The 23756-nt window shown below is 35.0% G+C and overlaps 3 protein-coding genes across 3 annotated transcripts; all 3 read left to right on the plus strand.

The window, feature by feature from the left end:
* The first annotated feature begins 561 nt into the window (after nucleotides 1-561).
* Nucleotides 562-4949, plus strand: LOC145902639 (uncharacterized). Its single transcript, XM_082990685.1, has 5 exons — nucleotides 562-1157; nucleotides 2405-2533; nucleotides 2764-2868; nucleotides 4334-4427; nucleotides 4530-4949. The coding sequence occupies exons 1-5, from the start codon at nucleotides 1077-1079 to the stop codon at nucleotides 4937-4939; spliced, it is 819 nt and encodes a 272-aa protein (XP_082846811.1). The 5' UTR covers nucleotides 562-1076; the 3' UTR covers nucleotides 4940-4949.
* Nucleotides 4950-9841: 4892 nt separating this feature from the next.
* On the plus strand, nucleotides 9842-14223 carry LOC145902634 (uncharacterized). Its single transcript, XM_082990677.1, has 5 exons — nucleotides 9842-10432; nucleotides 11680-11808; nucleotides 12039-12143; nucleotides 13609-13702; nucleotides 13805-14223. The coding sequence occupies exons 1-5, from the start codon at nucleotides 10352-10354 to the stop codon at nucleotides 14203-14205; spliced, it is 810 nt and encodes a 269-aa protein (XP_082846803.1). The 5' UTR covers nucleotides 9842-10351; the 3' UTR covers nucleotides 14206-14223.
* A 4856-nt stretch (nucleotides 14224-19079) lies between these two features.
* On the plus strand, nucleotides 19080-23461 carry LOC145902650 (uncharacterized). The gene is made up of 5 exons (XM_082990700.1): nucleotides 19080-19670; nucleotides 20918-21046; nucleotides 21277-21381; nucleotides 22847-22940; nucleotides 23043-23461. The coding sequence occupies exons 1-5, from the start codon at nucleotides 19590-19592 to the stop codon at nucleotides 23441-23443; spliced, it is 810 nt and encodes a 269-aa protein (XP_082846826.1). The 5' UTR covers nucleotides 19080-19589; the 3' UTR covers nucleotides 23444-23461.
* The last annotated feature ends 295 nt before the right edge of the window (nucleotides 23462-23756 follow it).

Below are 23756 nucleotides of genomic sequence, written 5' to 3' on the forward strand. Positions count from 1 at the left end.
TTTCATTTCCTTGTTTTTTGTTCGTCGCGTAGTTGCTTTTCTCGCAAAATAAACATGATTTGATTATTAGCTATTTCCTTACATACAAACCATAACCTGTTCTTCACGGTCACGGCATAACACTGCAGTCCATAGCCTTGCGGATGTAAATTCACATTTGCCAACAATTTTATATGCAACGAGCACTTGACGCATGAACAGCGAAGTCTTGTTTATTTTTCACACCTATTATTTTCATAGTAAACAACCACAATATCATTTACCTTTTCAAATTGACCGTGCACCAATGCTAGCAAGAAGAAAGTTGAATTTTCAAGATGGCGGCTGCGCCAATCAAATTGCTTCAATTTTGAGCGGAGTTGCGCTATCCAGTGTTCATAGAGATCAGTGGGTCGTTACCACTTGCTACAAGTAAATGCAGGTTGGTGGAAGAAGAATCAATCTAAGCGGTATCCATGTAATGTCAATGTGCACATATACACACAAAGGTTCAAACCATAAAATTTTGCATTGATTTTTCTTTTACAAAGACTTGCATGGGAATCAATTTTGGAGAAATGTTTGTGACCCCGTGTAGTAATATTTTTCAAAGACGATGATGGTGCGATTTTGAAGAAAGAAAGCAAAGGTGTCAGGAGAAAGGGCCGGACTGTAACGTTACAGAGGTGTATCGTATGTAGATCTCTTGACAATGTAAAATGTATTCAATTTTTAAAAATCAATATGAGACACTAACCTTGCACTATGTCTTTGATATGTAGCTTCAACAAACGTTAAAGTATTTTCGCTATACCTTGCACTAAGTCTACGGTAAATGATATTAATTTATATTAACCCCTTTTTGATAAAAGTTTGGAAATTCCCTGACTTCTACGTCTGTCAAGCGTTTGGGTCAGGTTTTAGGCCGATAATAACCCATGTTTTAGCTAGTTGGTATTTTTTGTTCTGGTTGATGGGCTATTGCACCTAAATATCTACAATGGTTGTCTTATTTGTTTAGCTATTAATTAAGGAGACATAGACTTGTCTCAATCTATTAAGGAAACTTGTCTCAAACTGTTAAGGAAACATAGAGGATGGGTCGAAAAAAACAAACATCATCTCAGTTGGATCAAATTCGCTCAATTAAATTGAAGCAAGTGGTGAAAAATATACAGGTAAAATTAAACCATAGTATATTGCATAAAACACTATCTTCCAGTACTAGACCTACACAACCAAAAGGATTCTTTTTCAGCGAATATTATATGATGTTTGTTTATGGTCACACTGGCACTAACATGGTCAGACTTGGGTCAATGCCAGCAACGACGATATACTGAAAATAACGCACAACACAACGACCAATTCACAATTACACTTTTATGCATCAATTAGTTTTGTTAATTAAGAATTCGTTACATTAGCTAAGGAACTAAGAAAACTCGCACTAATTTGCAGAGCTAAGGAGCAGAAATTGTCTGAGGAAAATACATAAGGATTACAGAACTGGCCAAGGGCGTCTAAATAAAGTAGATAGAGTTATCCGAATTGGCCAATATTTATTGTATGTTGACAATCTTTAATGTAATGTATGAAAGTGCGGTTCTGTTGCTGACATGTCGTTAAAGGGCTTGATTCATGCCGATCGTTTTCAATTTTACTGTGTCTTGTTTTCACAAAAGAAAAACAAATATTAGAAGCATTTAGTGTTTTCAACCAACATTTTCTTGACTAAGAATTGGACATGTATAAAATTGAAAATAATCAACATGAATGAAGGTTGGTTTTATCATTTGGGGAATAAACGCTACAAAATTTACCTGTCAAGTAATGTATTTTTAAAAATTGTGGAAAAGCATTGATTATTTTGCTCTATCTATTTTCCTTAAATGCCGTTGGTCATTTTCATAAGCTCTATATATTTTCCTTAGATGCCCTTGACCAGTTCCATAAGCTCTATCTATTTTCCTTAGATGCCCTTGACCAGTTCCATAAGCTCTATCTATTTTCCTTATATGCCCTTGGTTATTTCCGTAAGCTCTATCTATTTTCCTTAGACGCCCTTGGTCAGTTCCATAAACTCTATCTATTTTCCTTCCGTTCCTTAGCTGTTCAAACTGTGATATGCAATTTCCCTTAAGTGACACCTGATTGAAAAGCGCGTAACCAAAGCAAATGTTTGGTTTCCTAGGCTAGCTAAATTTTTACCAGATTTAAAAAATCCGCCAATGAAAAGCAGATAACCCATTACCATGATAAAAACGTTCTAATCGTCCGCACAATTATCGATCACTAAAACAAAATCCTTCGTGCAAATAACAAACTTTCAAATCCGGTATTATTGTTGTACCCTTTTCTGCTTGGATTTAAATTCTGTTTTATGCTGGCAAATGTATCTTAAGTATGTTAATCTTTTTTGCAGATCAAGGTCAAATTGTCTTGTTCCAGAAATCTTTTTCCTAATATCATGATTGCAAAATTTACTCATGATGATCAAAAAATAAAATATGAAGTGGAACTTCTTTATAACACTGTGCAAACAGCTATAAAGGTAATCGCTCACAATGCTTACCTGATATCACTAACTTTGAATCAAATCATCTGCTCTGAAGAAAAAATTGCCTTTGTCACAACATTTATTTTTGATTGAAAGTTCAAAAAGGTCAAATTCAACAACATTATGTCTTGTACAAGATATTTGTATGTATATATCTTTATATATCTTTAGTTTAAAGTTGTCAATAGAATTTGTATCTAACATTCACATTTTACTTTGTTTAGACAAAAAACTTTGCAACTCAAACATCACATGATAAAGTGGATCCGTGGACACCTAGTGACATAAATTCCAACTTACTTGCTAAGGCCTCGGAAGAAAATAAACAGGTTTTTGATTATCTTGATTGTAAAACAGAGATTATGGCGGTAGGGCATTTTGGATGTCTGGTTAATTCTGTTTTTCTGGTTTGATGAACTAAAGCAAATGCACTTTATGTTATTAGAACTTGGGCAATAACTTACAGAAAATTCAAATTATTAGATGTACCATGTCAGCCACAGAAAATTGTAATTTCGGTTCGATGTTCAGTTCTCTTATCTTTTAAATTTAAGTACACAACAATAATACATTGTATTTTTGAAGTTACCTTTGCGTCTTGTTTTGTATTTGTTTATTCTGCTTATTGTCTTCTGAAGCACAGACCCAGAATCGCAAAAAAATTTTGCTGTTGCGAATTTGACGCGACGCAAGGCGGTCGCGCGAAAAAATGCATTGTTTACATAGGAGAAGGCACCATATTACACAGATATCGAATAGTTTCAAACATAGGAGAATCCACAAATTACATTATCTCAAAGGTCAAGACAAGGTTTTACATCACAAAAAATATGTCACTGTGACATCACAAACCAAAGGCTTATTTGTCCCTGATTATCGGAAGATCAAAGGGTGGAGCAGCATTTATTACCCTGTACTTCGACAAGACTGGGATGGTTTGTTTCTTTACTCCGTGACATTAAATGACGTCATTTTGGGTGTGATGTCATAACTTTAACCTCACCTTTGTGTTGATTTTAATTTGAGGATTCCAACATTACTAGTTACAACTATATTGCGAAAAGTACATTAGTGGTTGATTGTGGCGAATTAAATTTACCATTTATGACGCGAACTCGTAGGTCGTAGGCAATGCCACTGTCGGATAAAAAGTGGTACTATGACAAAATAACAGTGTTGTGTTGCATAATCAGCTAATTTGGTCGTTTTTTTCTTAGCGATCTTTGCCAGCCTCAAAATTCAATTACTTTTATCTGTTTCTGTGAGTGGACAAAACGACAATGCTAAATTGATGGTTTGTCTCTTTCGCGTTTTGAAAAGTTCATGTATCATGTCAGCAATCATAAATGCTTTACCAACAAGAACACCCTGTCCCAGTAACTGTTTTATTATTATAAAACTAAAAAAGACATAATAGGTCAAAACAGCTGCCATCTGTCTGCTGCTTAAATTGACATAAAAATTCGTTTATTGCACTTGTTCACTTATTGTGCCTTGAATGCAGCAAAGTTGATGCAAAACTATATTAAACCAGTGTTACTATGTTTCCATTCCTATGCATAAGGCTTGCTACCAGCACTCGCACGACTTCTATGACGTCACACAGAAATAATCTCGCTTTCAAATGATTTCATTCACAACGTTAAAATTGCAACTTTGATCAACTGTATCTCAGAAACCATTTGCCCTACCAAGCTCCTTTTTTTGCCAAAAATTGACCATCTCTTAGTTTAATTATTAATATGCTTAATTTTTCTGAGTCACTTACACTTTAACTTGCCTAACTTTTTGCAGAAAGATAGGAAAATAAAAAAGCTTGAAGAAGAACTGCAAGGTTATAAGGATCTGTGTAAACTAGGAAAGGAACTGGCTGATCTGACTGATCAAGGTAATAAAATGTGGGGAATTTATCAAATGTGACGTCACTTTTTTTCTTAAATAGTTCCAACACAAAAACAAAGCCAATCAAAGCATGTTCTTTCATTCACAGGTGATGAGGAAAATTCTTCAAATTCTTCAAATTCTTCTAATTCTTCAAATACTTCAAATACTACTAATAATACTAATACTACTAATATTTCTAATACTACTAATACTGCAAATACTACAAATACTACTAATACTACTAATACTACTAATACTACTAATACTACTAATACTACTAATACTACTAATACTACTAACACTACTAATACTACTAATACTACTAATACTAGTAATACTACTAACACTACTAATACTACTAATACTACTAATACTAGTAATACTACTAATACTACTAATACTACTAATACTTCTAATACTACTAATACTTGTGATACTTCACATACTTTTGATAATTTTGATACTTGTGATACTTTTGATACTTCAGATGAAAACGAAATGACTTATTTATTTTGAAAATAAAGTTTGTCGCATTACTTATTTTGAAAATAAAATGCAAATTTACTTATTTTGAAAATAAAATGCAAATTTACTTATTTTGAAAATAAAATGCAAATTTACTTATTTTGAAAATAAACTGCAAACTCTTTTTATTTATTGCAGTCAATTTTTTTGTCTCAGGGCAATATATTTTTTGGTATCACAGTGCAAGTTTAGAAAAGATGAGGCCATGGGCTTTTGTAATCAGTCAGTAGTATTAGTAGAATTAAAGGAAAAGTGTTTCTGTATGAGTAAAAGGGGCACCAGGTTAACTGCAAATCAAACTAAATGGAACCAGCATGACAACAATACACGCTTGGATGATCGCATTGATGACATCACAAAGTGCAAGGAGACATTGGAAAGATGTTTGGATGAAACAGATGCAGGAAATAATGTAAGCAAATTTTTTGGCAAACATATTGCGACACTGTTTGTTTTATGCTTTCAATGAAGGCATTGAACAAGGAAAAGTTGGAAACTGAGCAAGCAAATTGTATTTTGGAAGTAAATAGACAAAAAATTTGTTGTGTTATGTTGGCAGGAGGTGGAAATCATCGACAAGATCAAGGAACAACTTTAGAAAAGGATTGCTGAATCTTTTGAGCAATTATGGTAAAAAAAATAATAAATTTATCAAGCCAAATAAAAAAATGTTCCTAAAAAGTTCATTTTGTATTAACATTGTGTGTGTAAACTGATGGTCTTAATTTTTTTATTTTGTGCTAACCGTGGTACTTTCTTGACGTAGACATAGTTACTCTTTAAATGGACACACAATAATAGGTGCTATGTTGAAATAATCAGCATGTAATACTGAAAACTAATTGTTTTTTATTAATATTGTGCAGCTTGTTGAGAGAGGCACGTCAGCAGTTGGCCAATGATCAGAGAGACAAGTTTGAAGCTCAAGGAATCGACCAACAATGTTACGGCTTCAATAATGAGTCATCTGGAATCTCATACAAACCAAATCCTACACATGTTCTCAAAGAGTAAGTCCATCAGTATTGCTCTTCATTGCATGGTTGCTATTAGCACTGATTTGCATAAACATGCAATCTTTGCACAGGTTTTCAAATATAACTAATAAGTTGAATATTCCATTAGAACAAATCTTGGATCTGGAAATAACTCCTTTATCGAATCTAGCCAGCCTATATTTACTGAAACTGGTTTCATGCAGCATTTTTCTACACAACTGCTATTGTCTTTATTTTTGTCTTAATTTTATAACCACCCTTTACATAGATGCTGTGTTTTTTGTGAGTAGAAGCACCACCCCAGAGTCTTGGCACCAGTTCTCTCAGTACAACAAGGACAGAGCAGAAGCAGAGATGAGAGCGAGTGTGACTCTGCGTGAGGCAATCGATGCCACTCTCGCACAAACCAAAAATGAATTGGAAGCCCAACGGACTGCAACCCAGTTCTCATACCGCAAACGACTTCATGAAATGGAGCAAGCTGAGAGGGAGCTTGTCTGGCAACAGACCAATGTAAGTGTTGTTTCTATTTGTACCAAGTGTAACTCCACAAAATAAAATAAACAACATATTTTCTGGTTTTCCACTAGCATGAGGACTACACAACAGTATTGCAGTACTGTATTAATTGATTAAAAGGTTTACGGCAAGAAAGCTAGCATGATTATTTTGCTTGTGACTTTTTCCACTTTGGTTGTGGAAGTTTTTTGTCTTTACAAGTTTTTATGCTCATATTAAGTAGAAATGTTAAAAAGTCGCAATGACAGTTATTTGTTTCAGACGAAAGAAGAAATTGCTGAGGTTGAGGCGGACATTAGAAATCTGGAACATGCAATCCGTGCCAAAGCTGCACCACTCAAGGTTGCTCACACCAGACTAGAGACAAGGACTTATCGACCAAATGTTGAACTATGCAGAGACAAGGTAACAATATTCTTCATGTTTGTAAAAATTATTCTTAACATAAATTTTATTACATGAGACACTTCCACCAGTTTTATTTAAAATCGAATCATGTTTATTTTTGCCAAGGTTTACAATGTAAACGAACTACGCATGCAACTGTTAAAATGAAATGAACATCCTAGAGGATATGAAAGTTTCCCGCTGGTTTATATAAAAAAAGTCACTGTTTTTTTGTGAAATTTACTTTTGTTTGGGATTTTTAAAGTTCCAATGGAGTTTAAAGTTCTGCTCTGATGTCCTGAGTTGATTTAAATGTGTCATATAATATTTAAAGCATTTTCAAACAATAGATTTCATTGCTTTACTGTTTGGTAACTTGATACAGAAGAAAGCGGGTACATGGTAATACTGACAAGTGGCTCAATATACAATTCCTATTTAGACATAGCATTACTTTAATGTGGAATTATTTGCAGCCACAATATGGTTTGACTGAAGAAGTTCACCAGATTGAAGGAAGTATTGCTTCACTGAAGGAGAAGCTTGCCCAGGCTCAGTAAGTTGTGACAATCCATATTTATGTGATGAGCAAACAGTTGTAACAGCTCATGTTATGGTACACAAGAGGGACTACAGTTTTATGGCTTACCAGTTCGCATTAACACTTAATCTGGAATTTGCATTTTATTTGCCATATGGTAAACTAAAACAAGTTAAATAACTTGACTGTTAACATTAATTTGGAATTTGGAATTCATGCAAGAAAATGCCCTAATAGTGTTTTAAATAATGGCAATGTTGTGTCCAATACCATTTCTGCATGAAAACTTGTCAGTAACAACCACATTCAAAGTCAGGGAACAGATCTACAATAAACTATTGTGTTAGAGTTAAGTGTGTATTAAGTTTTTGTGTAATTTTTTTTTGCTTTTTGTCTTTGCTTCGGGGTGTGCAGGGAGTGGTCTGAGCATTCAAACAAGTCAAGAAATCACACCCAAAAGTTGAATAAACTGATGTCCGGGATATGTTGAATTTTAAATCGTGTTGAATTTTAAATCTGCGACAAATCCTTCCCTCCATAAGCACCTGTGCATTGTTTGTTGCATGTACTTTGTAGTATATTCGGTCATAATGGTCAACAAATGCTTCCCTCCATCGAATTGTGCGACAAATCTTTCCCTCCGTTAAATGCTGCGACAAATCCTTCCCTCCATAAGCACCTGTGCATTGTTTGTTGCATGTACTTTGTAGTATATTCGGTCATAATGGTCAACAAATGCTTCCCTCCATCGAATTGTGCGACAAATCTTTCCCTCCATAAGAACCTGTGCATTTTTTGTTGCAAATACTTCTAAGTTTGGTCAACAAATGCTTCCCTCCGTCAAATTGTGCGACAAATCCTTTCCTCCATAAGAACCTGTGCATTTTTTGTTGCAAATACTTCTAAGTTTGGTCAACAAATGCTTCCCTCCGTCAAATTGTGCGACAAATCCTTTCCTCCATAAGCACCTGTGCATTGTTTATTGCATATACTTTGTAGTATATTCGGTCACCATATGGTCAACAAATTCTTCCCTCCATCGAATTGTGCGACAAATGTTTCCCTCCGTTGAATCCTGCGACAAATCCTTCCCTCCATAAGCGCCTGTTCATTGTTTGTTGCAAATACTTCTAAGTTTGGTCAACAAATGCTTCCCTCCGTCAAATTGTGCGTCAAATCTTTCCCTCCACGATTATTATCCTTTCTTATGTATGATTTTACGGTTTCATGTATTTATGTTTTATTATGCCTTCTGACTGTTTCCCTCCCTTGGGAGTGCAATTTTTCTCCGTCCCTCCGTTTAGTGTACATCGTCCCTCCGTCCCTCCTTTTAGTGTTGCCCGCCATCAAGTGCTTTATCTTGTTTGATTTAACTTCTGTCCTCTGCACTTGGACAGGATTCCGGTTGTTCAACAGGAATCGGTTCAATTCAAAATGTTTTCCAAAGTTTATTTTCCTGTAAACTGATGTAATTTCAATTACTATTAGTAGGATCCGTTGTTGTTTCAGACCTAGGAGCGCTGCACACCAACATCATCATCAGCAAGACCTACGATGATTCAACAAGCGCAACCTCCATACGATCCTGACCATCTCCAACCAAAACCACCACGTTTGGACTGTCCTCGGGACGTTAAGGTCTGTCGATGTGGATCAAAGGAAACGTTCTGAGAACCGAGTTGGCGTTTGCGTTTCGATGGGTTTTGCTTTGGCCAGCACGGCCGGGTGGCCACCTTTTCGTCACATGCAGCTTGTCGCAACCCATCACCTCCCAGTGCGACTGGCTGCGATCCTACGGCAGACGGTGATTCTCCGTGAGGAAATCACCTTTACATGGGCGCCTGACTCGATAACCTTTATGGTTTTATCGGTGCCCATGCCATTTCATTTCCTTGTTTTTTGTTCGTCGCGTAGTTGCTTTTCTCGCAAAATAAACATGATTTGATTATTAGCTATTTCCTTACATACAAACCATAACCTGTTCTTCACGGTCACGGCATAACACTGCAGTCCATAGCCTTGCGGATGTAAATTCACATTTGCCAACAATTTTATATGCAACGAGCACTTGACGCATGAACAGCGAAGTCTTGTTTATTTTTCACACCTATTATTTTCATAGTAAACAACCACAATATCATTTACCTTTTCAAATTGACCGTGCACCAATGCTAGCAAGAAGAAAGTTGAATTTTCAAGATGGCGGCTGCGCCAATCAAATTGCTTCAATTTTGAGCGGAGTTGCGCTATCCAGTGTTCATAGAGATCAGTGGGTCGTTACCACTTGCTACAAGTAAATGCAGGTTGGTGGAAGAAGAATCAATCTAAGCGGTATCCATGTAATGTCAATGTGCACATATACACACAAAGGTTCAAACCATAAAATTTTGCATTGATTTTTCTTTTACAAAGACTTGCATGGGAATCAATTTTGGAGAAATGTTTGTGACCCCGTGTAGTAATATTTTTCAAAGACGATGATGGTGCGATTTTGAAGAAAGAAAGCAAAGGTGTCAGGAGAAAGGGCCGGACTGTAACGTTACAGAGGTGTATCGTATGTAGATCTCTTGACAATGTAAAATGTATTCAATTTTTAAAAATCAATATGAGACACTAACCTTGCACTATGTCTTTGATATGTAGCTTCAACAAACGTTAAAGTATTTTCGCTATACCTTGCACTAAGTCTACGGTAAATGATATTAATTTATATTAACCCCTTTTTGATAAAAGTTTGGAAATTCCCTGACTTCTACGTCTGTCAAGCGTTTGGGTCAGGTTTTAGGCCGATAATAACCCATGTTTTAGCTAGTTGGTATTTTTTGTTCTGGTTGATGGGCTATTGCACCTAAATATCTACAATGGTTGTCTTATTTGTTTAGCTATTAATTAAGGAGACATAGACTTGTCTCAATCTATTAAGGAAACTTGTCTCAAACTGTTAAGGAAACATAGAGGATGGGTCGAAAAAAACAAACATCATCTCAGTTGGATCAAATTCGCTCAATTAAATTGAAGCAAGTGGTGAAAAATATACAGGTAAAATTAAACCATAGTATATTGCATAAAACACTATCTTCCAGTACTAGACCTACACAACCAAAAGGATTCTTTTTCAGCGAATATTATATGATGTTTGTTTATGGTCACACTGGCACTAACATGGTCAGACTTGGGTCAATGCCAGCAACGACGATATACTGAAAATAACGCACAACACAACGACCAATTCACAATTACACTTTTATGCATCAATTAGTTTTGTTAATTAAGAATTCGTTACATTAGCTAAGGAACTAAGAAAACTCGCACTAATTTGCAGAGCTAAGGAGCAGAAATTGTCTGAGGAAAATACATAAGGATTACAGAACTGGCCAAGGGCGTCTAAATAAAGTAGATAGAGTTATCCGAATTGGCCAATATTTATTGTATGTTGACAATCTTTAATGTAATGTATGAAAGTGCGGTTCTGTTGCTGACATGTCGTTAAAGGGCTTGATTCATGCCGATCGTTTTCAATTTTACTGTGTCTTGTTTTCACAAAAGAAAAACAAATATTAGAAGCATTTAGTGTTTTCAACCAACATTTTCTTGACTAAGAATTGGACATGTATAAAATTGAAAATAATCAACATGAATGAAGGCTGGTTTTATCATTTGGGGAATAAACGCTACAAAATTTACCTGTCAAGTAATGTATTTTTAAAAATTGTGGAAAAGCATTGATTATTTTGCTCTATCTATTTTCCTTAAATGCCGTTGGTCATTTTCATAAGCTCTATATATTTTCCTTAGATGCCCTTGACCAGTTCCATAAGCTCTATCTATTTTCCTTAGATGCCCTTGACCAGTTCCATAAGCTCTATCTATTTTCCTTATATGCCCTTGGTTATTTCCGTAAGCTCTATCTATTTTCCTTAGACGCCCTTGGTCAGTTCCATAAACTCTATCTATTTTCCTTCCGTTCCTTAGCTGTTCAAACTGTGATATGCAATTTCCCTTAAGTGACACCTGATTGAAAAGCGCGTAACCAAAGCAAATGTTTGGTTTCCTAGGCTAGCTAAATTTTTACCAGATTTAAAAAATCCGCCAATGAAAAGCAGATAACCCATTACCATGATAAAAACGTTCTAATCGTCCGCACAATTATCGATCACTAAAACAAAATCCTTCGTGCAAATAACAAACTTTCAAATCCGGTATTATTGTTGTACCCTTTTCTGCTTGGATTTTAATTCTGTTTTATGCTGGCAAATGTATCTTAAGTATGTTAATCTTTTTTGCAGATCAAGGTCAAATTGTCTTGTTCCAGAAATCTTTTTCCTAATATCATGATTGCAAAATTTACTCATGATGATCAAAAAATAAAATATGAAGTGGAACTTCTTTATAACACTGTGCAAACAGCTATAAAGGTAATCGCTCACAATGCTTACCTGATATCACTAACTTTGAATCAAATCATCTGCTCTGAAGAAAAAATTGCCTTTGTCACAACATTTATTTTTGATTGAAAGTTCAAAAAGGTCAAATTCAACAACATTATGTCTTGTACAAGATATTTGTATGTATATATCTTTATATATCTTTAGTTTAAAGTTGTCAATAGAATTTGTATCTAACATTCACATTTTACTTTGTTTAGACAAAAAACTTTGCAACTCAAACATCACATGATAAAGTGGATCCGTGGACACCTAGTGACATAAATTCCAACTTACTTGCTAAGGCCTCGGAAGAAAATAAACAGGTTTTTGATTATCTTGATTGTAAAACAGAGATTATGGCGGTAGGGCATTTTGGATGTCTGGTTAATTCTGTTTTTCTGGTTTGATGAACTAAAGCAAATGCACTTTATGTTATTAGAACTTGGGCAATAACTTACAGAAAATTCAAATTATTAGATGTACCATGTCAGCCACAGAAAATTGTAATTTCGGTTCGATGTTCAGTTCTCTTATCTTTTAAATTTAAGTACACAACAATAATACATTGTATTTTTGAAGTTACCTTTGCGTCTTGTTTTGTATTTGTTTATTCTGCTTATTGTCTTCTGAAGCACAGACCCAGAATCGCAAAAAAATTTTGCTGTTGCGAATTTGACGCGACGCAAGGCGGTCGCGCGAAAAAATGCATTGTTTACATAGGAGAAGGCACCATATTACACAGATATCGAATAGTTTCAAACATAGGAGAATCCACAAATTACATTATCTCAAAGGTCAAGACAAGGTTTTACATCACAAAAAATATGTCACTGTGACATCACAAACCAAAGGCTTATTTGTCCCTGATTATCGGAAGATCAAAGGGTGGAGCAGCATTTATTACCCTGTACTTCGACAAGACTGGGATGGTTTGTTTCTTTACTCCGTGACATTAAATGACGTCATTTTGGGTGTGATGTCATAACTTTAACCTCACCTTTGTGTTGATTTTAATTTGAGGATTCCAACATTACTAGTTACAACTATATTGCGAAAAGTACATTAGTGGTTGATTGTGGCGAATTAAATTTACCATTTATGACGCGAACTCGTAGGTCGTAGGCAATGCCACTGTCGGATAAAAAGTGGTACTATGACAAAATAACAGTGTTGTGTTGCATAATCAGCTAATTTGGTCGTTTTTTTCTTAGCGATCTTTGCCAGCCTCAAAATTCAATTACTTTTATCTGTTTCTGTGAGTGGACAAAACGACAATGCTAAATTGATGGTTTGTCTCTTTCGCGTTTTGAAAAGTTCATGTATCATGTCAGCAATCATAAATGCTTTACCAACAAGAACACCCTGTCCCAGTAACTGTTTTATTATTATAAAACTAAAAAAGACATAATAGGTCAAAACAGCTGCCATCTGTCTGCTGCTTAAATTGACATAAAAATTCGTTTATTGCACTTGTTCACTTATTGTGCCTTGAATGCAGCAAAGTTGATGCAAAACTATATTAAACCAGTGTTACTATGTTTCCATTCCTATGCATAAGGCTTGCTACCAGCACTCGCACGACTTCTATGACGTCACACAGAAATAAACTCGCTTTCAAATGATTTCATTCACAACGTTAAAATTGCAACTTTGATCAACTGTATCTCAGAAACCAGTTGCCCTACCAAGCTCCTTTTTTTGCCAAAAATTGACCATCTCTTAGTTTAATTATTAATATGCTTAATTTTTCTGAGTCACTTACACTTTAACTTGCCTAACTTTTTGCAGAAAGATAGGAAAATAAAAAAGCTTGAAGAAGAACTGCAAGGTTATAAGGATCTGTGTAAACTAGGAAAGGAACTGGCTGATCTGACTGATCAAGGTAATAAAATGTGGGGAATTTATCAAATGTGACGTCACTTTTTTTCTTAAATAGTTCCAACACAAAAACAAAGCCAATCAAAGCATGTTCTTTCATTCACAGGTGATGAGGAAAATTCTTCAAATTCTTCAAATTCTTCTAATTCTTCAAATACTTCAAATACTACTAATAATACTAATACTACTAATATTTCTAATACTACTAATACTGCAAATACTACAAATACTACTAATACTACTAATACTACTAATACTACTAATACTACTAATACTACTAACACTACTAATACTACTAATACTACTAATACTAGTAATACTACTAACACTACTAATACTACTAATACTACTAATACTAGTAATACTACTAATACTACTAATACTACTAATACTACTAATACTTCTAATACTACTAATACTTGTGATACTTCACATACTTTTGATAATTTTGATACTTGTGATACTTTTGATACTTCAGATGAAAACGAAATGACTTATTTATTTTGAAAATAAAGTTTGTCGCATTACTTATTTTGAAAATAAAATGCAAATTTACTTATTTTGAAAATAAAATGCAAATTTACTTATTTTGAAAATAAACTGCAAACTCTTTTTATTTATTGCAGTCAATTTTTTTGTCTCAGGGCAATATATTTTTTGGTATCACAGTGCAAGTTTAGAAAAGATGAGGCCATGGGCTTTTGTAATCAGTCAGTAGTATTAGTAGAATTAAAGGAAAAGTGTTTCTGTATGAGTAAAAGGGGCACCAGGTTAACTGCAAATCAAACTAAATGGAACCAGCATGACAACAATACACGCTTGGATGATCGCATTGATGACATCACAAAGTGCAAGGAGACATTGGAAAGATGTTTGGATGAAACAGATGCAGGAAATAATGTAAGCAAATTTTTTGGCAAACATATTGCGACACTGTTTGTTTTATGCTTTCAATGAAGGCATTGAACAAGGAAAAGTTGGAAACTGAGCAAGCAAATTGTATTTTGGAAGTAAATAGACAAAAAATTTGTTGTGTTATGTTGGCAGGAGGTGGAAATCATCGACAAGATCAAGGAACAACTTTAGAAAAGGATTGCTGAATCTTTTGAGCAATTATGGTAAAAAAAATAATAAATTTATCAAGCCAAATAAAAAAATGTTCCTAAAAAGTTCATTTTGTATTAACATTGTGTGTGTAAACTGATGGTCTTAATTTTTTTATTTTGTGCTAACCGTGGTACTTTCTTGACGTAGACATAGTTACTCTTTAAATGGACACACAATAATAGGTGCTATGTTGAAATAATCAGCATGTAATACTGAAAACTAATTGTTTTTTATTAATATTGTGCAGCTTGTTGAGAGAGGCACGTCAGCAGTTGGCCAATGATCAGAGAGACAAGTTTGAAGCTCAAGGAATCGACCAACAATGTTACGGCTTCAATAATGAGTCATCTGGAATCTCATACAAACCAAATCCTACACATGTTCTCAAAGAGTAAGTCCATCAGTATTGCTCTTCATTGCATGGTTGCTATTAGCACTGATTTGCATAAACATGCAATCTTTGCACAGGTTTTCAAATATAACTAATAAGTTGAATATTCCATTAGAACAAATCTTGGATCTGGAAATAACTCCTTTATCGAATCTAGCCAGCCTATATTTACTGAAACTGGTTTCATGCAGCATTTTTCTACACAACTGCTATTGTCTTTATTTTTGTCTTAATTTTATAACCACCCTTTACATAGATGCTGTGTTTTTTGTGAGTAGAAGCACCACCCCAGAGTCTTGGCACCAGTTCTCTCAGTACAACAAGGACAGAGCAGAAGCAGAGATGAGAGCGAGTGTGACTCTGCGTGAGGCAATCGATGCCACTCTCGCACAAACCAAAAATGAATTGGAAGCCCAACGGACTGCAACCCAGTTCTCATACCGCAAACGACTTCATGAAATGGAGCAAGCTGAGAGGGAGCTTGTCTGGCAACAGACCAATGTAAGTGTTGTTTCTATTTGTACCAAGTGTAACTCCACAAAATAAAATAAACAACATATTTTCTGGTTTTCCACTAGCATGAGGACTACACAACAGTATTGCAGTACTGTATTAATTGATTAAAAGGTTTACGGCAAGAAAGCTAGCATGATTATTTTGCTTGTGACTTTTTCCACTTTGGTTGTGGAAGTTTTTTGTCTTTACAAGTTTTTATGCTCATATTAAGTAGAAATGTTAAAAAGTCGCAATCACAGTTATTTGTTTCAGACGAAAGAAGAAATTGCTGAGGTTGAGGCGGACATTAGAAATCTGGAACATGCAATCCGTGCCAAAGCTGCACCACTCAAGGTTGCTCACACCAGACTAGAGACAAGGACTTATCGACCAAATGTTGAACTATGCAGAGACAAGGTAACAATATTCTTCATGTTTGTAAAAATTATTCTTAACATAAATTTTATTACATGAGACACTTCCACCAGTTTTATTTAAAATCGAATCATGTTTATTTTTGCCAAGGTTTACAATGTAAACGAACTACGCATGCAACTGTTAAAATGAAATGAACATCCTAGAGGATATGAAAGTTTCCCGCTGGTTTATATAAAAAAAGTCACTGTTTTTTTGTGAAATTTACTTTTGTTTGGGATTTTTAAAGTTCCAATGGAGTTTAAAGTTCTGCTCTGATGTCCTGAGTTGATTTAAATGTGTCATATAATATTTAAAGCATTTTCAAACAATAGATTTCATTGCTTTACTGTTTGGTAACTTGATACAGAAGAAAGCGGGTACATGGTAATACTGACAAGTGGCTCAATATACAATTCCTATTTAGACATAGCATTACTTTAATGTGGAATTATTTGCAGCCACAATATGGTTTGACTGAAGAAGTTCACCAGATTGAAGGAAGTATTGCTTCACTGAAGGAGAAGCTTGCCCAGGCTCAGTAAGTTGTGACAATCCATATTTATGTGATGAGCAAACAGTTGTAACAGCTCATGTTATGGTACACAAGAGGGACTACAGTTTTATGGCTTACCAGTTCGCATTAACACTTAATCTGGAATTTGCATTTTATTTGCCATATGGTAAACTAAAACAAGTTAAATAACTTGACTGTTAACATTAATTTGGAATTTGGAATTCATGCAAGAAAATGCCCTAATAGTGTTTTAAATAATGGCAATGTTGTGTCCAATACCATTTCTGCATGAAAACTTGTCAGTAACAACCACATTCAAAGTCAGGGAACAGATCTACAATAAACTATTGTGTTAGAGTTAAGTGTGTATTAAGTTTTTGTGTAATTTTTTTTTGCTTTTTGTCTTTGCTTCGGGGTGTGCAGGGAGTGGTCTGAGCATTCAAACAAGTCAAGAAATCACACCCAAAAGTTGAATAAACTGATGTCCGGGATATGTTGAATTTTAAATCGTGTTGAATTTTAAATCTGCGACAAATCCTTCCCTCCATAAGCACCTGTGCATTGTTTGTTGCATGTACTTTGTAGTATATTCGGTCATAATGGTCAACAAATGCTTCCCTCCATCGAATTGTGCGACAAATCTTTCCCTCCGTTAAATGCTGCGACAAATCCTTCCCTCCATAAGCACCTGTGCATTGTTTGTTGCATGTACTTTGTAGTATATTCGGTCATAATGGTCAACAAATGCTTCCCTCCATCGAATTGTGCGACAAATCTTTCCCTCCATAAGAACCTGTGCATTTTTTGTTGCAAATACTTCTAAGTTTGGTCAACAAATGCTTCCCTCCGTCAAATTGTGCGACAAATCCTTTCCTCCATAAGAACCTGTGCATTTTTTGTTGCAAATACTTCTAAGTTTGGTCAACAAATGCTTCCCTCCGTCAAATTGTGCGACAAATCCTTTCCTCCATAAGCACCTGTGCATTGTTTATTGCATATACTTTGTAGTATATTCGGTCACCATATGGTCAACAAATTCTTCCCTCCATCGAATTGTGCGACAAATGTTTCCCTCCGTTGAATCCTGCGACAAATCCTTCCCTCCATAAGCGCCTGTTCATTGTTTGTTGCAAATACTTCTAAGTTTGGTCAACAAATGCTTCCCTCCGTCAAATTGTGCGTCAAATCTTTCCCTCCACGATTATTATCCTTTCTTATGTATGATTTTACGGTTTCATGTATTTATGTTTTATTATGCCTTCTGACTGTTTCCCTCCCTTGGGAGTGCAATTTTTCTCCGTCCCTCCGTTTAGTGTACATCGTCCCTCCGTCCCTCCTTTTAGTGTTGCCCGCCATCAAGTGCTTTATCTTGTTTGATTTAACTTCTGTCCTCTGCACTTGGACAGGATTCCGGTTGTTCAACAGGAATCGGTTCAATTCAAAATGTTTTCCAAAGTTTATTTTCCTGTAAACTGATGTAATTTCAATTACTATTAGTAGGATCCGTTGTTGTTTCAGACCTAGGAGCGCTGCACACCAACATCATCATCAGCAAGACCTACGATGATTCAACAAGCGCAACCTCCATACGATCCTGACCATCTCCAACCAAAACCACCACGTTTGGACTGTCCTCGGGACGTTAAGGTCTGTCGATGTGGATCAAAGGAAACGTTCTGAGAACCGAGTTGGCGTTTGCGTTTCGATGGGTTTTGCTTTGGCCAGCACGGCCGGGTGGCCACCTTTTCGTCACATGCAGCTTGTCGCAACCCATCACCTCCCAGTGCGACTGGCTGCGATCCTACGGCAGACGGTGATTCTCCGTGAGGAAATCACCTTTACATGGGCGCCTGACTCGATAACCTTTATGGTTTTATCGGTGCCCATGCCATTTCATTTCCTTGTTTTTTGTTCGTCGCGTAGTTGCTTTTCTCGCAAAATAAACATGATTTGATTATTAGCTATTTCCTTACATACAAACCATAACCTGTTCTTCACGGTCACGGCATAACACTGCAGTCCATAGCCTTGCGGATGTAAATTCACATTTGCCAACAATTTTATATGCAACGAGCACTTGACGCATGAACAGCGAAGTCTTGTTTATTTTTCACACCTATTATTTTCATAGTAAACAACCACAATATCATTTACCTTTTCAAATTGACCGTGCACCAATGCTAGCAAGAAGAAAGTTGAATTTTCAAGATGGCGGCTGCGCCAATCAAATTGCTTCAATTTTGAGCGGAGTTGCGCTATCCAGTGTTCATAGAGATCAGTGGGTCGTTACCACTTGCTACAAGTAAATGCAGGTTGGTGGAAGAAGAATCAATCTAAGCGGTATCCATGTAATGTCAATGTGCACATATACACACAAAGGTTCAAACCATAAAATTTTGCATTGATTTTTCTTTTACAAAGACTTGCATGGGAATCAATTTTGGAGAAATGTTTGTGACCCCGTGTAGTAATATTTTTCAAAGACGATGATGGTGCGATTTTGAAGAAAGAAAGCAAAGGTGTCAGGAGAAAGGGCCGGACTGTAACGTTACAGAGGTGTATCGTATGTAGATCTCTTGACAATGTAAAATGTATTCAATTTTTAAAAATCAATATGAGACACTAACCTTGCACTATGTCTTTGATATGTAGCTTCAACAAACGTTAAAGTATTTTCGCTATACCTTGCACTAAGTCTACGGTAAATGATATTAATTTATATTAACCCCTTTTTGATAAAAGTTTGGAAATTCCCTGACTTCTACGTCTGTCAAGCGTTTGGGTCAGGTTTTAGGCCGATAATAACCCATGTTTTAGCTAGTTGGTATTTTTTGTTCTGGTTGATGGGCTATTGCACCTAAATATCTACAATGGTTGTCTTATTTGTTTAGCTATTAATTAAGGAGACATAGACTTGTCTCAATCTATTAAGGAAACTTGTCTCAAACTGTTAAGGAAACATAGAGGATGGGTCGAAAAAAACAAACATCATCTCAGTTGGATCAAATTCGCTCAATTAAATTGAAGCAAGTGGTGAAAAATATACAGGTAAAATTAAACCATAGTATATTGCATAAAACACTATCTTCCAGTACTAGACCTACACAACCAAAAGGATTCTTTTTCAGCGAATATTATATGATGTTTGTTTATGGTCACACTGGCACTAACATGGTCAGACTTGGGTCAATGCCAGCAACGACGATATACTGAAAATAACGCACAACACAACGACCAATTCACAATTACACTTTTATGCATCAATTAGTTTTGTTAATTAAGAATTCGTTACATTAGCTAAGGAACTAAGAAAACTCGCACTAATTTGCAGAGCTAAGGAGCAGAAATTGTCTGAGGAAAATACATAAGGATTACAGAACTGGCCAAGGGCGTCTAAATAAAGTAGATAGAGTTATCCGAATTGGCCAATATTTATTGTATGTTGACAATCTTTAATGTAATGTATGAAAGTGCGGTTCTGTTGCTGACATGTCGTTAAAGGGCTTGATTCATGCCGATCGTTTTCAATTTTACTGTGTCTTGTTTTCACAAAAGAAAAACAAATATTAGAAGCATTTAGTGTTTTCAACCAACATTTTCTTGACTAAGAATTGGACATGTATAAAATTGAAAATAATCAACATGAATGAAGGCTGGTTTTATCATTTGGGGAATAAACGCTACAAAATTTACCTGTCAAGTAATGTATTTTTAAAAATTGTGGAAAAGCATTGATTATTTTGCTCTATCTATTTTCCTTAAATGCCGTTGGTCATTTTCATAAGCTCTATATATTTTCCTTAGATGCCCTTGACCAGTTCCATAAGCTCTATCTATTTTCCTTAGATGCCCTTGACCAGTTCCATAAGCTCTATCTATTTTCCTTATATGCCCTTGGTTATTTCCGTAAGCTCTATCTATTTTCCTTAGACGCCCTTGGTCAGTTCCATAAACTCTATCTATTTTCCTTCCGTTCCTTAGCTGTTCAAACTGTGATATGCAATTTCCCTTAAGTGACACCTGATTGAAAAGCGCGTAACCAAAGCAAATGTTTGGTTTCCTAGGCTAGCTAAATTTTTACCAGATTTAAAAAATCCGCCAATGAAAAGCAGATAACCCATTACCATGATAAAAACGTTCTAATCGTCCGCACAATTATCGATCACTAAAACAAAATCCTTCGTGCAAATAACAAACTTTCAAATCCGGTATTATTGTTGTACCCTTTTCTGCTTGGATTTAAATTCTGTTTTATGCTGGCAAATGTATCTTAAGTATGTTAATCTTTTTTGCAGATCAAGGTCAAATTGTCTTGTTCCAGAAATCTTTTTCCTAATATCATGATTGCAAAATTTACTCATGATGATCAAAAAATAAAATATGAAGTGGAACTTCTTTATAACACTGTGCAAACAGCTATAAAGGTAATCGCTCACAATGCTTACCTGATATCACTAACTTTGAATCAAATCATCTGCTCTGAAGAAAAAATTGCCTTTGTCACAACATTTATTTTTGATTGAAAGTTCAAAAAGGTCAAATTCAACAACATTATGTCTTGTACAAGATATTTGTATGTATATATCTTTATATATCTTTAGTTTAAAGTTGTCAATAGAATTTGTATCTAACATTCACATTTTACTTTGTTTAGACAAAAAACTTTGCAACTCAAACATCACATGATAAAGTGGATCCGTGGACACCTAGTGACATAAATTCCAACTTACTTGCTAAGGCCTCGGAAGAAAATAAACAGGTTTTTGATTATCTTGATTGTAAAACAGAGATTATGGCGGTAGGGCATTTTGGATGTCTGGTTAATTCTGTTTTTCTGGTTTGATGAACTAAAGCAAATGCACTTTATGTTATTAGAACTTGGGCAATAACTTACAGAAAATTCAAATTATTAGATGTACCATGTCAGCCACAGAAAATTGTAATTTCGGTTCGATGTTCAGTTCTCTTATCTTTTAAATTTAAGTACACAACAATAATACATTGTATTTTTGAAGTTACCTTTGCGTCTTGTTTTGTATTTGTTTATTCTGCTTATTGTCTTCTGAAGCACAGACCCAGAATCGCAAAAAAATTTTGCTGTTGCGAATTTGACGCGACGCAAGGCGGTCGCGCGAAAAAATGCATTGTTTACATAGGAGAAGGCACCATATTACACAGATATCGAATAGTTTCAAACATAGGAGAATCCACAAATTACATTATCTCAAAGGTCAAGACAAGGTTTTACATCACAAAAAATATGTCACTGTGACATCACAAACCAAAGGCTTATTTGTCCCTGATTATCGGAAGATCAAAGGGTGGAGCAGCATTTATTACCCTGTACTTCGACAAGACTGGGATGGTTTGTTTCTTTACTCCGTGACATTAAATGACGTCATTTTGGGTGTGATGTCATAACTTTAACCTCACCTTTGTGTTGATTTTAATTTGAGGATTCCAACATTACTAGTTACAACTATATTGCGAAAAGTACATTAGTGGTTGATTGTGGCGAATTAAATTTACCATTTATGACGCGAACTCGTAGGTCGTAGGCAATGCCACTGTCGGATAAAAAGTGGTACTATGACAAAATAACAGTGTTGTGTTGCATAATCAGCTAATTTGGTCGTTTTTTTCTTAGCGATCTTTGCCAGCCTCAAAATTCAATTACTTTTATCTGTTTCTGTGAGTGGACAAAACGACAATGCTAAATTGATGGTTTGTCTCTTTCGCGTTTTGAAAAGTTCATGTATCATGTCAGCAATCATAAATGCTTTACCAACAAGAACACCCTGTCCCAGTAACTGTTTTATTATTATAAAACTAAAAAAGACATAATAGGTCAAAACAGCTGCCATCTGTCTGCTGCTTAAATTGACATAAAAATTCGTTTATTGCACTTGTTCACTTATTGTGCCTTGAATGCAGCAAAGTTGATGCAAAACTATATTAAACCAGTGTTACTATGTTTCCATTCCTATGCATAAGGCTTGCTACCAGCACTCGCACGACTTCTATGACGTCACACAGAAATAATCTCGCTTTCAAATGATTTCATTCACAACGTTAAAATTGCAACTTTGATCAACTGTATCTCAGAAACCATTTGCCCTACCAAGCTCCTTTTTTTGCCAAAAATTGACCATCTCTTAGTTTAATTATTAATATGCTTAATTTTTCTGAGTCACTTACACTTTAACTTGCCTAACTTTTTGCAGAAAGATAGGAAAATAAAAAAGCTTGAAGAAGAACTGCAAGGTTATAAGGATCTGTGTAAACTAGGAAAGGAACTGGCTGATCTGACTGATCAAGGTAATAAAATGTGGGGAATTTATCAAATGTGACGTCACTTTTTTTCTTAAATAGTTCCAACACAAAAACAAAGCCAATCAAAGCATGTTCTTTCATTCACAGGTGATGAGGAAAATTCTTCAAATTCTTCAAATTCTTCTAATTCTTCAAATACTTCAAATACTACTAATAATACTAATACTACTAATATTTCTAATACTACTAATACTGCAAATACTACAAATACTACTAATACTACTAATACTACTAATACTACTAATACTACTAATACTACTAACACTACTAATACTACTAATACTACTAATACTAGTAATACTACTAACACTACTAATACTACTAATACTACTAATACTAGTAATACTACTAATACTACTAATACTACTAATACTACTAATACTTCTAATACTACTAATACTTGTGATACTTCACATACTTTTGATAATTTTGATACTTGTGATACTTTTGATACTTCAGATGAAAACGAAATGACTTATTTATTTTGAAAATAAAGTTTGTCGCATTACTTATTTTGAAAATAAAATGCAAATTTACTTATTTTGAAAATAAAATGCAAATTTACTTATTTTGAAAATAAACTGCAAACTCTTTTTATTTATTGCAGTCAATTTTTTTGTCTCAGGGCAATATATTTTTTGGTATCACAGTGCAAGTTTAGAAAAGATGAGGCCATGGGCTTTTGTAATCAGTCAGTAGTATTAGTAGAATTAAAGGAAAAGTGTTTCTGTATGAGTAAAAGGGGCACCAGGTTAACTGCAAATCAAACTAAATGGAACCAGCATGACAACAATACACGCT

This window comes from Ascidia mentula, chromosome 5, assembly GCF_947561715.1.
Source record: "Ascidia mentula chromosome 5, kaAscMent1.1, whole genome shotgun sequence".
NCBI classification, from domain to species: Eukaryota; Metazoa; Chordata; class Ascidiacea; order Phlebobranchia; family Ascidiidae; genus Ascidia; species Ascidia mentula.

What these genes read in the sequence shown, in the direction of transcription:
- LOC145902634 (XM_082990677.1), top strand. Translation starts at nt 10,352, where the DNA reads ATGGGTCGAAAAAAACAAACATCATCTCAGTTGGATCAAATTCGCTCA. An exon ending in CTGTGCAAACAGCTATAAAG is followed by an intron (nt 11,809 to 12,038) that starts GTAATCGCTCAC and finishes TACTTTGTTTAG; the next exon opens with ACAAAAAACTTTGCAACTCA. An exon ending in CCTCGGAAGAAAATAAACAG is followed by an intron (nt 12,144 to 13,608) that starts GTTTTTGATTAT and finishes AACTTTTTGCAG; the next exon opens with AAAGATAGGAAAATAAAAAA.
- LOC145902650 (XM_082990700.1), top strand. Translation starts at nt 19,590, where the DNA reads ATGGGTCGAAAAAAACAAACATCATCTCAGTTGGATCAAATTCGCTCA. An exon ending in AAGTGGTGAAAAATATACAG is followed by an intron (nt 19,671 to 20,917) that starts GTAAAATTAAAC and finishes TCTTTTTTGCAG; the next exon opens with ATCAAGGTCAAATTGTCTTG. An exon ending in CTGTGCAAACAGCTATAAAG is followed by an intron (nt 21,047 to 21,276) that starts GTAATCGCTCAC and finishes TACTTTGTTTAG; the next exon opens with ACAAAAAACTTTGCAACTCA.
- LOC145902639 (XM_082990685.1), top strand. Translation starts at nt 1,077, where the DNA reads ATGGGTCGAAAAAAACAAACATCATCTCAGTTGGATCAAATTCGCTCA. An exon ending in CTGTGCAAACAGCTATAAAG is followed by an intron (nt 2,534 to 2,763) that starts GTAATCGCTCAC and finishes TACTTTGTTTAG; the next exon opens with ACAAAAAACTTTGCAACTCA. An exon ending in CCTCGGAAGAAAATAAACAG is followed by an intron (nt 2,869 to 4,333) that starts GTTTTTGATTAT and finishes AACTTTTTGCAG; the next exon opens with AAAGATAGGAAAATAAAAAA.